The sequence below is a fragment of the Curcuma longa genome, chromosome 11 (assembly GCF_044706935.1).
Source record: "Curcuma longa cultivar G26 ecotype Majalengka, Jawa Barat chromosome 11, ITB_CL_G26_1.1, whole genome shotgun sequence".
In the NCBI taxonomy this organism is placed as follows: domain Eukaryota; kingdom Viridiplantae; phylum Streptophyta; class Magnoliopsida; order Zingiberales; family Zingiberaceae; genus Curcuma; species Curcuma longa.
In genome coordinates, this window is record NC_133871.1 from 27,120,987 (window position 1) to 27,136,376 (window position 15,390).

Sequence of the window (15,390 nt, forward strand, 5' to 3'; positions counted from 1 at the left end):
AATCATTCTAAAATCAAAATAAATGGCAGGTGATAATATGGACTAAATACAAGACTTGTATATTTTTAATATTAAATATATATAAACGATATTTTGTAAATACATAACTGTAATACACAAGTACATGTCATTAATTGATTGATTACTTATAATTCCAGAAATATATATATAATGCCAACATTGATGCCATAAATAACATATATTGTTGCGAGGATATACAATTATTTATTATATATTAATAGATTTATTAAATACTCATATTAATTAATTATATTTAAAATAAATAAAATTGAAAAAGGAAATTTAAAATTAAATAATTAAAAATAAAATTTACTTTAGTATTATTTTAGTCAAAGCATAAAATATCACCATATTGATACTAATTCCATCAAAATATCATCATCTTAATATTGATTTCATCGAGATGATAAAATAATACCACCTCAATATCACCATTTTTAAAAGCATTATCAATTTCTTTAAAACATAATAACCTTTGTGTTCATTTGTCAAACATCACCACTTTGATGTTGTTTTCATCAAAGCATCGTTATCTTAGTAATTCAAAGATGAAATATCAAAAAATTTAGTTCAATAGGTTCCTTCACTTTCTTGAATTTCACTATTCTAAAAAAACTCTTGATTCATAACTCTATCCGTTTAAAAATTTATTTAAAAAATTCAACCTTCGATACAATATCATATCTAAATTTAACATTTCTAATTTACTCTAAAACAATATCAATAACTTACACTATCCATATACTAGCCAAGTAGTTTTAATGAATTAAGATGACCAACCATTTAGTAAGACATCTCGATGGGTTAGTGAGGGTTGGACATTGAGGCAAGAAAAAGTCTGGGGGGTTAAGAGATCAGACGTCAAACAAGGAAGTTCAAACAGGTTAGATAGACCAAATATTTGACAGATAAGCTCTAAGAGTAGACTGGAAAAGATGAGTCTTCTTTATGGGGTCGGGGCAGACTTAAATGACGATTTAACTAAGGGTCCAATTTGAAATTTGAAGTTGAGATCGAACAGTTGGATTACTGTCAAAATAATAATACATTATTTATGAGTCAACTCAATTTTACAGGAATTCAAGCGATCTGAGAGATTCCAAGTGACTGGAGGTTCGGGTAACTAGATCATTTTCAAGCACCCCGGGGAGCAATTTGGCAAGATGGATCAGAGGCCATCGAATCGTTTCCAAGCATATGGAGAACAATTTTGGCAACTCAAATTTGAGGCGGCTAGAATGAATACAGGCACCCGAAGTAGAAAAATGCCAAAATTACATTGAAATAGATAAGACCATGCTAGAGTTGCATAGAGGGACCAAAAATTTCTAAATCAACGAGTCGAATTTCTAATTGACAAGCACAGTTGGAGTCGAACAAAGATTGTCTAGGCGACTAGAGTGAGTCTATAAAAGTAAACTCGAATTTCAAGGTTAATCATCAATTCAAGCTCTCAATTTTTTAATCGTTGTGTTCATCTCATTGTCCAAGCAAGTGGTGCAATAAGTCTCCAACAACATATATCAACCTCTCATCTTGCATTGTTGGTATAATTTTTTTATTGTATGCTTTTAGGAGAATTGTATCAGTGTTACAATCTTCTACATTTTGCAAATGTACCTTCCTTTCAAAAAGTTCTTTGGAAGAAGAATTTTAATTATTTACCCACCGAGGTAATCCAGTATCGGATTACAGACCTTAGAGTAGCAATCCAACGAGGATTGTAAATCAAGAAATAACTTATGCGCTATCTTTATTTTTAAAAAGTTTTTTTTAAAAAAATACGAGATTCACCTCTCCTCTTGTCTTTCTCAATCCAACAATCATCAATCGAGTCGAATAATTGAATCGACTTACTTCTCATAGATTTCTGATCGACATCGATAGAGATTGATGTCATCAATCGAGCAGAATGGTTGAATTGACTTGCTTTTGTATGATTTTTAATTGCATCAGTCAATTGATATCAATTATCAGTCGATTGATATCATCAATCGAGTCGAATCGTCGAATCGACTTACTTATGTTGAATTTCTGAAGCCATCAATTGAAAAATTGAACACATCAATAGATTTATACTATAGCAAATTATTATAAAAGCATTATAGCAAATCACTATAGTAAAATATTGTTCACAATTACCGCTCCAGTACTGCAGCAACACTGCATGTAGCAGTATTGTGACAACTGTATTTTTTAGATTTTGAGGGGGGTTTGTGTCCATTAGTCTATCAATCGATTAATACTTTTATTTCAGTCTTATCAAAATTGAATTCTCGTTTTGTCTAATGTCCGGTTAATCTTAACCTATCAAAATTTATTTGCCCAACATTCAATCAATCATTGACTTGTCAGAACTTGATCGTTGTCTAGTATTCAGTCAACATTGATCGACTTCATTATTGTCTAACATTCGATCAATCTTAATATGTTAGAACTTTATATATGTCTCATGTTAGCGCCTTATTAAATTTCATATCGTCAAATGTTCAATAAATCGTGACTCATTTAAATTTTTCTCTTATTAAATGCATTACAATCACAATCAATTACCGTACGTTTCCTTTCTTATTCGACGAATTAAAAGAGATGAATCGTCGATGATATATAGGCACAATCAGTATTACTAGTTAGGAAGTAACCAACCCACCCGGTCCACCATAAGCAACATCCCAAACCCCACTGACTGGATTTTCTCCTAAAATTTGATAATATTTGTCATCTGCATTCTGTGCCGAATGCGCCGGCCAGTCCGGACCCGGAGTGAAAGGTTTCTGGTCCTCCCCAATGAACTGTGCTTCCATAAAATAGCAGGCTTTACCAATCCCTTCTTGGGGAAAATGGCCATTCCCCATGGGAGGAGACGCCTCATTGTTGGGCGTATACACTCCACCTCCAAAGTCTATCCCTGTCGATGTCTCTAAATTAGGTAAAAGTTCCTTTGGCCAATATCCAAGATTCATACCCCCCATCGTCAACCACCAGTCACTACAAAACAAACAGGTTTTACCGACGGAAATAGCGACGGAATTAAATTCCGTCGCTATATTTAGAGACGGAAATTTCTATTTCGTCGCTAAACAAAGAATCAACGATGGAAATTTTTTTCCGTCGCTAATTAGCGACGGTAAATTAAATTTCCGTCTCTGAAAACCACCGACGGAATTAATTTCCGTCGCTAATTAGCGACGGAATTAATTTTAGTCGCTAATTAGGAAAAATAATTCCGTCGCTAATTAGCGACGGAAAAATAATTCCGTCGCTAATTTCGGGAATTTAGGGCTCCGCCGACCCTCTTCTTTTCTTCCCGTGCGCTTTTCTTCGTTCTCGGCGATTTCTTCTCGCGGCACTCTCCTCTCTCGCGCAGTCTCCTCCCTCCGGCAGTGTCCTCCCAGGCAGTGTCCTCCCTCCGGTAGTCTCCTCCCTTCGGCACTATCCTCTCTCGCGCACGCACTCTCCTCCGGCGATTTCTTCTCGCGGCGATTTCTTCTCGCGGCGCACACTCCTCCGACCGGCGAGCTTCTTTCGGCTCTCTCCGGCCATCTCTCCTACCGGCGGCAAGTTCGTCTCGACTTCCTCTCGGTCAGGTATATGATGATCTCTCTTACCGGCGGCAAGATCTGCATCTCGGTTAGGTTAGGGTTTTTGTAAGCGAAGATTGAAATGGGACTTGCCTTATATGCTTTATGATAATCCATTCTTTGAAGCTTCGTGATAAAAATGTTTAACTCTTCAAGTTTCTTTGAATCTTAGAGATCCATAAACTTATTGGTAGAATATGGAATTTTAAGGTTTTTTCGGAAGATGAACTTTCTGTTCTAACACTTTTAAAATTTCTCGGAAGAAATATAACCTAACTCTTATCATAGCTCAAATTCTATCATTATGGAGTTTTGGCTGTAATGTTCAGTTCTTTAGCAATATTTATTTGGCCTATGAACTTGGAAGTTATCTAGTCTTAAGGTACACTAACGGAAGTAGTTATATCTTGTGACTTTATATCTTAAGGTACATAATGTTTCTTCCATTTCAAGTTGATATTAGAACAAGTGTCATACCCCTATTGTCAATTTCCTCCTTTCTGGAAGCACTATGACGATCCTCATAACTGCAACCATAGAGTAAATTAGTATAAACTCCAAATAAAAAAGGGCATCTGTACACAATATCAAACATCTTACAATCTATCCTTAAAATACCACTGTCCATTACCGGCGACTTGTTCCAAACTAAATCTAGTGTGCAATAATGCAATTGCTCCTGCATTTTTTTGTTTAACTAATGCAATAACTGCATGCTATTAATTTGCTTATTAACTAACAATAGAGGCATCATATTTCACCAAACTTAATATGTTCGCTCTCCTCTTCTAGTATCTAGATAATTTAAATAAGTTATAATTTGTGAGCATTAAGTCGTGAGGTGGTTCTTACAAAATTAACTTAGGGATGATATTGACAAATATTGTCATTTGTATTTTCCTCATTTTAGGATAAAGTATAAGTGATTAAAAACATTTTAATTAATGTGTGCGTTCAATTTAACATATCATTTATATGTAATAAAAATTTATCTTTGCAGAAGGTTACAATGTATATGAATAAAGCTTGGATGTACAATAGATTAGACGATGGATTTATCCGAGCTGAATTTTATGCTGGGGTTGAAGAGTTTGTGAACTTTGCTAAGAGTCATCTAGAATGTATGAATGATGCAGAGTTACGGTGTCCGTGCAATCATTGCAAATGCAGAAATAAAGTTTTTCGTGATGAGGATACCGTCAAAGTGCATATCTGTAAAAATGGTTTTGTTCCAAACTATTACAATTGGTATTGTCACGGGGAACCTTATGTCTCAGAACGAATTGGAACTTCGGTTGCTTCTTCATCTGGCACAAATGTTTTAGATGAATTAACATCTAAAAGATTGATTAAAATGCAAATATTTTGTTGATATGGTGAAACACAAAGCCTCAATTGAAGCACAAAGCCGAAGGTGACTACCTGTCCTTTCATATCCTTTCATAATCTTTCATAATCTTTTATTATGAATTGATTAAAATGCAAATATTTTGTTGATATGGTGAAACAATAGCAAGAAAGTTCTTGTTTTTAAAGTAATGTTTTCTTTATGAGTTAATTAAAGTGCACAATTGTTGTTGCTAATGGGTGAAACCATAGCTAACGTCTCTTGTTCTAATAATATTGTTTTATCCTTAGAATCTTAAAGCTGCTATGATATATGTTCAGCATGAAGAAGATCTGGTCCGGTGGATATTGTTGATGGTGCAACCAGACAGAAGCTAAGTTTTCATAGCAAGTTCTGAACAAAATTAGCTTAGCAATTGTATGACTACAACTCTTTATTCAGCTCTAGTAGAGGAATACATCACAGTTTGCTATTTCTTGCAGGACCCACTAATGTTGAACGGTAAGCTAACTGGCATGGAGGCCCATGGATGGAGTTGGCTGAAGAAGGACATGGTTGATGGTTTCGTTGAGGTAGCAAAGAACTTTCTCAAGATTGATTGCCTCCATTGAAGTTTGTTTCTATAAGATTGATTGCCCCTTATTATTATTTCTGTTTTTTCCCTCCCAAAATGGATATGATTGACTTGAGGGTCTACAGATTTGTGTTGTATTAAGATATTATTGTATTAAGACTATTAATGTTGTATTCAGATATTTTGATATGTGGTGTATTCAGATTAAAGTAATGTATTTTGATATGTGTTGTATTTTGATATGTTGGTGTATTTTGATATATAGAGAACAATGTGATTGTAATGTGTATATATAAATAGGAAATTCAAAAAAATAAAATAAATTATACTAAAAAAATTAATTAATAGCGACGGATAAATTCCGTCGCTAATAAACGAATTTTTTTTATTTTTTTCTTTAAGTTAGCGACGGAAATATCAAATCCGTCGCTAATTAGCGACGGAATTATAAATTCCGTCGCTAATAACCCGAATTTTTTTTATTTTTTTCTTTAAGTTAGCGACGGAAATATAAAATCCGTCGCTAATTAGCGACGGAATTTATCATTCCGTCGCTAATTACCCGAAATTTTTTTATTTTTTTCTTTAAGTTAGCGACGGAAATATAAAATCCGTCGCTAATTAGCGACGGAATTTATCATTCCGTCGCTAATAACCCGATTTTTTTTATTTTTTTCTTTAAATTAGAGACGGAAATTAAATTTCCGTCGCTAATAATAGCGACGGAATTATATTTTCCGTCTCTAATTAGCGATGGAAAATATAAATCCGTCGCTATTATTAGAGACAGAATTATATTTCCCGTAGCTAAATTTAGAGACGGAATTTTAATTCCGTCGCTAATTATTAGCGACAGAATATTAATTCCGTCGCTAATTAGCGACGGAATTTTTTAATCCGTCGCTAAAGTGACGTCAGCGACCAAATTTTACGCGACGGCCGATTTCCGTCGCTATTCGGTCGTTAACCTATATTAGCGACCGAATAGCGACGGAATTGGTCCGTCGCTATTTCCGTTAATTTTTGTAGTACCAGGGTCACGACTCACGATCCTGCATGCATCCATTCAACATATATATATACAATCATGCATGCATTCAGTGTGTATATATGTATACGTACCTTTAGTATTTGAAAGTCGAAGTATGCTTGTGTGCCTCCGTACGTAGAAAGGTCAGTACCGGTGAAGGAAAATCCAGGTCCGTGGGTTGCTGAAACTTGTATGAACCCTTTGCAATTTAAGTTCATGCAGCCAGTTTGGTAATCGTTAATCTGAATACATTATCATATGTGAGGTAATTAGTCAAGAACTTGAAACGTAGTTTAGTTGTTTTTAGAGTAAGTACATTATCATATGTGAGGTAATTAGTCAAGAACTTGAAACGTAGTTTAGTTGTTTTTAGAGTATATATATACTTACTGTAAAAAAAGTGAAAAAACGAGTAAACGTATCGTTATATAGCTTGGGAAGAACCTGAAATATAATAATAAGAAAATTAGAGAAATTATAAGAATCAACAAATTGATTTTATGAGAAATATTAAGGTAACTTACGTGCCATCCGGTTTGAATAACATTCAGGCTTCCATGAGGACCATCGATGTCTCCGTACATCCATACTTGATTTGCAGAGGCTTGATCTGGCGCCACATTTGGGAGTGCCCACGTAGTGATCTTTGATTGAAAGCCATGGAAACGACCTTTCTGGCTCCGCACTATCGCATACTAGTGCACTCACAAATTCAACAGGATTATCATTCAATTTAATTAATTAAGGAATTAACTGCATGCTGGAACTCTACCTTAATTTGTGATATATGATATTTGTGAGTTTTTGCTACTTACATAATTCTGGCCGGAAGAATCAAGAACACGATATCTAGAGTCATAGTTCCTGAAGTATTTGGGTAGCTCTTTCGCCATGATTAGCTCTTCTTTTCGAGTTCGCCGTATGATAACAGTTCCCGGAGGGCAAGTATCGTTGAAGCCTTGATCTAAAAGTGATTTAAAATTTTCATTCATAGTCACATTGTTCTTTGTTTGAAAACTTGGTCGTATCTGCAAATTAAACACACACATATATAAAAAAAGGGCAGTCCGGTGCATGAAGCTCTCGCCATGCGGGGTCTGGGGAAAGGATCTATTGTACGCAGCCTTACCTTACCTTTGGCAAGAGGCTGTTTTCAGGATTTGAACCTGTGACCTCCACACACACACATATATATATTAATTAAATCTAAAAAATCATGTATGTAATTAAATACCTGTAACTTATGATTTTTCAGAGCAGGATGATCAAATGCAGGTTGTTTGTATATTTCGATGCAGTCAAAAAGATCCCCAGTGAAGGACTGAAGTAAACATAAAAAAAGACAAAATTATCATCAATTAATATGGCAAATATAATATTATCAAAGTGAATAGGACTGATACCTTTAGGGTTTTGACCGGGGGTTTGTTGAGGCTTTGGAGTTCTTTCTCTAACTCCAGGTCTGCTTCCTCAGTTAAGGGAATGTTTCTTCCTTCGATTGAACAAAACAAAAGAGAGAAGAGCAATGACAAGCAAATCAGCCGCGTTGATGCCATGATTAATTGATTATGAAACGATTTTGATCCTCCTTCTCATGTGCATATCTATTTATATTATAAGAATTCTAAAGCCAAAATAAATGACAGGTTAATAAGTACTAAATACGAGACTTGTATATTTTTAATATTAAATATATATAAACAAATATTTTTGTAAATACAACTGTAAGACAAAATTCTGTGTCATCGCATTAATTGATTACTTACAAACGATTAATAGCTTATATAATACTAATTGTCTTAGTGTATATAATGCCAACATTGATGCCATAAACATAGTTGCAAGGATAAAATTCTCTATCTAATTATTTGTTGTACATTAATAGATTTATTTCATACTAATATTAACTAATTATATTTATTCAAGCACCTTGTGTATTTGCAGGAATATGGGAAACACAATAATGACTTGCTTAAATGGAAAATTAATCTTGTCAATAGACTGACTAAGATTCATCATATTTTTTTTTGTATAATATTAATGACTTTGCTTAATATTAACCTTGTTTAATCCAAAGCGTCGAGAAAAGTAGAAAGAGTAAATTGAGCCGAAATCCTTTTCTCTTACTATTAAAAATTAATAAAAGGATGGATTTAAAATCCGTATGTGAATTGTTTTTTTTATTATTTTAATTATCCGTGGTATTTTATCAAAGGATACACAAGTTTTAGAATTTTTAGAAGACGCATTATTCATTTTTTCTAAAATGCACATTTGCTTTTAAAAAAATACCCTTCCAAATTTCAGTTTTAAATTAAAATAAAAAATTGATTTTCTTTATTTAATTCAAATCAAACATTATTGAATTGAACGAAATATAGAAAAAAATAAAAAATAAATTATTTTATTAAGGAGTTTAATAAAAAAAATTCATTGATAATTTTTAAAAACTCATTTTTTAAATCATGATGATTTTTAAATTTATTCATTTTTTAAATTTTAGAGTTTTAATAAAAAATTAAAATATATAAGAAATGTTAATAAAAGTTATAAAATTAAAGAACGTTAATAACGTAAAAATTATTTTTATATTTTTAATTAACTAATTATAAAAAAAAAAAATTAAAATATATATTAATAATTAAAATAAAAAATAAAAAAATAGTTTACTATTATTTTAGTCAAACCACATTGATATTAATTTCATCAAATTATTATCATCTTGATACTAATTTCATTGAAAATTACCAAATTTCTTAAAAGCACTATCAATTTCTTTAATTAAAACATAACTACCTTTGTGTTGATTTGTCAAACATTACTATTTTGATGTTATTTTCATCAAAATATCACTATCTTAGTGATCCAAAGAAACTATATATCAAGAGATTTAATTCAATGTTCCTATCACCCTTTAGAAGAATTATTTAAAAACTCTTTATTCATGACATTACATTTTGATAAGAATTGTTTAAAACAAATTCAATCTTTTTTACTTTTTATATAGTGTCATATCTGAATTTAAACGATTCTAATTTAATCTAAAACAACATATATAACTTTCTTATACTATCCTAATCTCATCCATGTTAAAATTTCAAAACTTAAGAACCATCTAAGTTATCAAAACTCATCGATGAATCTGAATAAGTAATTTTCAATTCAAATTTTATCTAATAGATTACTTTTACTTTCTTAAGTCAAACATGTTTAAAAAATCTGTATCCATTTAAAGAAATTATTTTAAAAATTCAACTTTGATATTGATTTCTTTAAAACATCTCTACATTAGTGTTAATTTCGTTAATAATGATTTGCTCAAAACATCACAATCTTATGGTCGTTGATTTCTTTAAAACACCATCAACTTAGTACTTATTTCATGAACACCATTGTAAAAAAACTTAATCCTAAAATCTAAATCATAAAAAATAAATTTACACATAATGATCACGGATAGTGCCTTATATATATATATATATATATAGAGAGAGAGAGAGAGAGAGAGAGAGAGAACTGATCTGCCGCGCGACGAACGCCGCGCGACGCCGTGCAAGACAGCCGACCTCCTTCCGTTCATCGCCGCCGTTCTTCGTCGTCCGATCACCGTTGGCCGCAATCCCAGATTCGTTGGAAGCGCAACTCGACGGCGCACACATCGGCACCGGATTCCGGCCGGATTGGGCCGGAATCCGGCTGAAATTCCGACCGAAACAGGGCAGACACGGTGGCGACCGCTTTCGCCGGAAATCGGCCGGATTCCGACGGAATCACGGCCGGAGACCGGCGAAAGCGGTCGCCACCGTGTCTGCCCTGTTTCGGCCGGATTCCGGCCCAATCCGGCCGGAATCCGGTGCCGATGTGTGCGCCGTCGAGTTGCGCTTCCAACGAATCCGGGATTGCGGCCAACGGTGATCGGACGACAAAGAACGGCGGCGATGAACGGAAGGAGGTCGGCTGTCGCGCACGGCGTCGCGCGGCGTTCGTCGCGCGGCAGATCAGTCTCTCTCTCTCTCTCTCTATATATATATATATATATATATCTCTCTCTCTCTCTATATATATATATATATATATATATATAATATTGCTATTATGAGCGCCGGTTCGGTGCGCGCCCGTGAGCGCCTGGATCTCGGCCGTCCGCTTCCGATCGCGATAAAATAAACGTAGCCCGTTCGATTGAATTCTCCTCGGACCTTCGCCGCTTCCCGCCGCCCGTTCATCGCCGTCCGACCACCAATTGCTGCCGGACCGGACCCGTTGGAACCGCAACTCGACGGCGGTCCGGCGGGTGCTGGAGTCCGGCCCCGATTCGGCCGGAATTCGGTCGGATTCCGGCCGACAGTGGTGCCAGGCACTGTTGCCCTTGTTTCGGCCGGAATTCGGCCGGATTCCAGCCCAATCCGGCCGGAATCCGATGCCGGAACGTGCGCCGGCGAGTCGCGATTCCAACGGGTCCGGTCCGGCGGTCGTCGATGGTCGGACGGCGATGAACGGACGGCGGAAGCGCGTGGAGGTCGGCGGACGGGGCGCACGGGCGCGTAGGAAGCCGGCGCTCATAATAGCAAAACAGGGGTCGACCCTCGCCCCCAGCATGCGCGACTTAGTACGTGAGACGTCTGAAAGTGATATGGATATTCAAAAGTGCGCACTCTGTTGCCTATACTGATACACACGGGTGTGCAAGATATCTGTATTGTAATAGCTACATATTATGATCTTAATCAGATAATATTAATTTGAAATGTAATATCATAGAGTTCCCTTCATTTTCACATTGTAATAACTATCTATCAACTTTTACACAGTCAATTGTGATCAGATAATATTAATTTAAAATGTAATAAGTGTCATAGAGTTTTCTTCATTTATTTTGCTAATTGAAATATTATTTTAATCAAGTTATCACTCCCCAATAAACAAAATCAATATAAGATAATGAATAAAAACTAGCAACGTAACTAACTGCTACATATTATAGTAATTGTTTGCTAGCTTCTATGCAGTCGATCATTATCAAATAATATTCATTCTTTTTTTTTGCTGTCGATATTTTTCAGCCACGTGGCGGAAACTAAGGAATAAAGGAACACGCATATCTCGTTCGCCGGAGATGAGTGTTAGTTTGTTAGCTGAGCGAGGAGTCTCCACTGAGATGATACTCTTTCCTTCAGGAAGAATGGAAATGGCGAATTGGTTCATATTCAGTAGGTTCGCTAGCCATGTTCCTCTACGAATTCGGGATAAGAAATGTGATATTTACTAAAATGCAGATGATTTCTTTCTTGAGAAGAAAGCAATCACATCGAACAGTAAAATTTTAAAAAGGGAAAAAAAAAAGTAAAGAAGAATGTTTTCTTTAGTCTTCCAGAATCCAGATTGCTGGCTACATTTCAATCACCAGATCTGATTTCTGTGGATGTCGTACTCTCATCTGCCGATCTTTGATCAGACAAGCGCGAGGAGGCAAGAACAGAAGGGAAGAACAAAAAAAAAAAAAAAAGTAGGATCTTGCGTCGAAAAACGACATTTTGAGGGGTTTTGCCCATCTCGCATCCTTTTTTTTTATTTGTGAGGAGTCGGTGGGCGGTGGTCACTCGCCTTATTAGCAGACACACTTGGCCAGACAACCCTTGCTGGTTCCGCTGGTGGCCCTTCCGCCGCGGTCAGAGAGAAGTAGGAGGAGGAGGAGGTCCTGCGCTCTTACTCTCCGTTCTCCCATGCTGCGGAATTCAGTCACCTAATCCGCGCATCACAATTATGGAAAAGGCAGATCGCCCAATCTCGGAAGGTCTGCAGGTCTCTCTCACAATGCGTTTGGTGCTGAGTTAGAGAAGGCCATTTTCGTATCCCTGCGCAACAGGTAGATGTGGATTTTGCTTGGTTTTGAAGTTTTGTGCAGCTTCAGTTGCAGATCTGAAGCTTTTTCTTTGCGCAGGTTGGAGATGAAGAAGAATTCCACTGCCTCCTCTTCCGCCAGATCCGGCACCTTTCCTAGCCCCGGAACGCCCACCTACCTGCACGGAGCTGGCGCTGCTGGATACCGGAAAGGCTGGAGCTCGGAGCGGGTGCCGCTGCCGGGGAACGGCAACCGGAGGTACGCGGGGAGCGGCGTTCTGTTGCCATTCGCCAATGGGAGGACTTTGCCCTCCAAATGGGAGGACGCCGAGAGGTGGATCCTCAGCCCCGTCTCCGGCGAAGCGTACGGGAGTTCGCTCATGCCGCCGCTGCATCACCGGCGACCCAAGTCGAAGAGCGGCCCTCTCGTAGCGCACGCTGGGAAAGCCGGCGCCTATTCGTCAGCTTCCCCGCTGGTTCCTTGCTTCGACAGCGGCAGGGTTGGAAATTTCACAGCGGCCTCGCCGTTCTTGGCAGGAGTTTTGATGCCGGAACACAGCTTTTTGGGCAATGACGGCATCGTCAGAGGAGGAGCGAGTGCGAATGTGGGAGGGATAGGAAGAGTCGACGGCAGCGTGAGCGGCGGCAGCAGTGTGGGCGACAAACCTCGCTCCGCCGACGGAGAACCATACACAGTCCGATCTGCTAGCACTCGCAGGTGTTCTGATTCAGTGATGGAGTCTTCCTCCTCCCTTCCCTGCTCCCAAGGTACTATTCACCAACAAGTAGCAATTGCAGCCATTTTTAGGGTTCTTCCTTGCCTGTTCCACATGCAATTACTGTGAGATATTTAGCTTATTAGATCTTTATTTAGATTCAAATACAGATGAGCAATTTGAAGGTACAAAAGAAGTAGCCTCCACAGCATCAGTCTCAGTTTTTAGGAAGGATGTAGCAACACAGATGAGTCCAGAGAGAAGTCCTCCATCCTCGCCCAAAGAGATTCAATTTTCCCCTTCTGCCTCGACTCCTGCCCTCGAAGAATTAGAGAACCATTTCTCAAAATTCGAGGTTCGGGACGTGCAAGTCGATGATCGGGTCACGGTGACTAGATGGTCCAAGAAACAAATATCACGGGGATCTGACAGGCGTTCATCGAGCATTATAGAATGGAAGAAGAAGACTGTGGAGGCAAATACTTCTGCTTGGGGAATTGCTGAGACCTCAAAGTCCATGTCAAAGTAACACCTTCTCTATCTCTGTTTTACCTCAATTTTTGGTTGAAAGCAAGTGTTATTATTGTCTGACCACTCTAACACTTTGGGAAGGTGTAAAAGAGAAGAAGCCAAGATCACAGCATGGGAGAATCTGCAGAACGCAAAAGCCGAGACAGAGATTAGGAAATTAGAGGTGATTCAGAACTTGTGTGGTTATCCTCATTGAATTGTTTTGTAATTCAATATGTCTTGTTGCAGATGAAACTGGAAAAGAAAAGATCTTCCTCTATGGAGAAAATTCTGAACAAACTTAGAGCAGCTCAGAAGAAAGCAGAGGAAATGCGAAATGCAGTGGCTGATAGACAAACCGACCGGGTAGCAGAAGCGACTGCCAAAAAGACCAAGTTCTTCTGCAAGAGTGGTCGTTTAAGCTCCCTGACTGGCTGCTTTGCTTGCCACGCTTACTAGCCCTCTGTAATTTGAACCTCACTAAAATGAAGCCTTCAGCAGTAAGTTCATGTTGCTTTATGTGATTTGACTTTCTTCTACTGCTTGCTGTTTGTTGACATCAACTTAAGGAACTAACCACAACAAGAAAAGCTTGTTAGTTTGCTTACAGAAAATTGATCTATTTTTGCCTCTCGGAATTGGAGATGTTTCTTCACAATGCACACATGGGACTTTCTTGAAACTATCGATCCAATAATTTTGCTTACGAATTACAAGGGGAATTGTTGACTTATCTCTCAAACACCTTTTTTTAATGAAAGAAAACGCCCGACCGTTTTCTATTTGTTATTTTACTCTCTGAGCTAACAGCTGAAATGTTGCACAGTAGCAGTAAATGTACTGCAGAGGACAGATATCTGATAATGCCATCTGAGCATCCTGCAATTATACTGTTTCATTTAATAAGTGATGTGATGTGAACGTATATACTTTGTTAGCCTAATTTCAGTCTCTCAAGCAAATATCTGAACCTATGCCTAATTTCCATAATCAAGTATGGACTATAAAAGTACGCAAGGAATGCACCATATTGGAGTTGCAAAAGCCAATGTAGATTCATTGCAATAGCATTAATGAGTCACTTCTATATAAATTTCAAAGAGGTAGATCTTAAAATATGTAGCTTTCAAGTACATGTATGTTTTAAAGACTTACTTTTGTTTGTTAGGCCAGGATAGATGCACCCTGTTGGAGAAGAATCTTGAAGAAATGTGAGTGCCTTTCAGATCGGGAGACTTCACACTCCATTGGCCGATGACAGGTGCAGGGGATAGTACTCATGGTGACAGGTCATGAATCTTGTCATGGGGCGGCATGATAAGTCTTCCAGCTCTGGAAATTAAATGCTGAGGATAAATGCAACTGTAAGCCCTAAATAGATGTAGTGGTCCAATAAAATTACCAAAACATGAGTTGTTTGGAGATCAGGACAAATTCGGTGGACAACTTGTTCTTTACTTCACTGCATGGATCTGGGTCTGATGATAAATGTCCTTCTGCTTTGGCTGTGTAAAACCTCTTCTACAAAGTTGGAAGCTTCATCAACCTTCATGTGGATGCAAAAGGAATCCTAGGTCTGTAGTTTATTGTTTTATGGATCATGGAAGGAGAATAATTTCTCAATCTTCATGACAGAAGTTTATGTTTACACTTCATAACCACTTTATAACATGTACTTTTACATCATGACATCATGAACATCAAATTGCTTATTTTTTCCCCCGAACTTTTCGAGGTCAGTTAATATAATTAAAATTATTGCTCACATA

At 37.2% G+C, this 15,390-nt stretch overlaps 3 protein-coding genes across 3 annotated transcripts in view; 1 reads left to right on the top strand and 2 right to left on the bottom strand.

Annotated features, from left to right (window-relative positions):
* Nucleotides 1-2,993, bottom strand: part of LOC141837489 (protein neprosin-like) — a 25,466-nt gene extending 22,473 nt beyond the window's left edge. Inside the window, exon 1 of the mRNA XM_074724876.1 lies at nt 2,672-2,993. Coding sequence (XP_074580977.1) covers nt 2,672-2,993 — 322 coding nt within the window. The remainder of the gene's footprint in view (nt 1-2,671) is intronic.
* Nucleotides 2,994-6,561: 3,568 nt separating this feature from the next.
* On the bottom strand, nt 6,562-12,279 carry LOC141837491 (protein neprosin-like). The gene is made up of 8 exons (XM_074724877.1): nt 12,189-12,279; nt 7,958-8,046; nt 7,789-7,875; nt 7,370-7,582; nt 7,079-7,249; nt 6,945-6,998; nt 6,647-6,796; nt 6,562-6,576 (listed from the first exon to the last, which is right to left on the bottom strand). Exons 1-8 carry the CDS (start codon nt 12,277-12,279, stop codon nt 6,562-6,564), a joined length of 870 nt encoding a protein of 289 aa, XP_074580978.1.
* Nucleotides 12,280-12,498: 219 nt separating this feature from the next.
* On the top strand, nt 12,499-15,381 carry LOC141838759 (uncharacterized). Its single transcript, XM_074726325.1, has 5 exons — nt 12,499-13,163; nt 13,270-13,636; nt 13,724-13,805; nt 13,871-14,121; nt 14,790-15,381. The coding sequence occupies exons 1-4, from the start codon at nt 12,503-12,505 to the stop codon at nt 14,078-14,080; spliced, it is 1,320 nt and encodes a 439-aa protein (XP_074582426.1). The 5' UTR covers nt 12,499-12,502; the 3' UTR covers nt 14,081-14,121; nt 14,790-15,381.
* Nucleotides 15,382-15,390: the final 9 nt, after the last annotated feature.

Bases quoted from the DNA above. Each gene is read 5' to 3' on its own strand.
- LOC141837491 (XM_074724877.1), bottom strand. From the start codon at position 12,279: ATGGGAGAACGGAGAGTAAGAGCGCAGGACCTCCTCCTCCTCCTACTT. The intron at 8,047-12,188 runs GTTGTCTGGCCA...GTTCAATCGAAG, and splicing joins CACCAGCGGAACCAGCAAGG to GAAGAAACATTCCCTTAACT. The intron at 7,583-7,788 runs GTATTTAATTAC...TTTAATTTGCAG, and splicing joins TGAAAAATCATAAGTTACAG to ATACGACCAAGTTTTCAAAC.
- LOC141838759 (XM_074726325.1), top strand. From the start codon at position 12,503: ATGAAGAAGAATTCCACTGCCTCCTCTTCCGCCAGATCCGGCACCTTT. The intron at 13,164-13,269 runs GTACTATTCACC...ATCTTTATTTAG, and splicing joins CTCCCTTCCCTGCTCCCAAG to ATTCAAATACAGATGAGCAA. The intron at 13,637-13,723 runs GTAACACCTTCT...CACTTTGGGAAG, and splicing joins ACCTCAAAGTCCATGTCAAA to GTGTAAAAGAGAAGAAGCCA.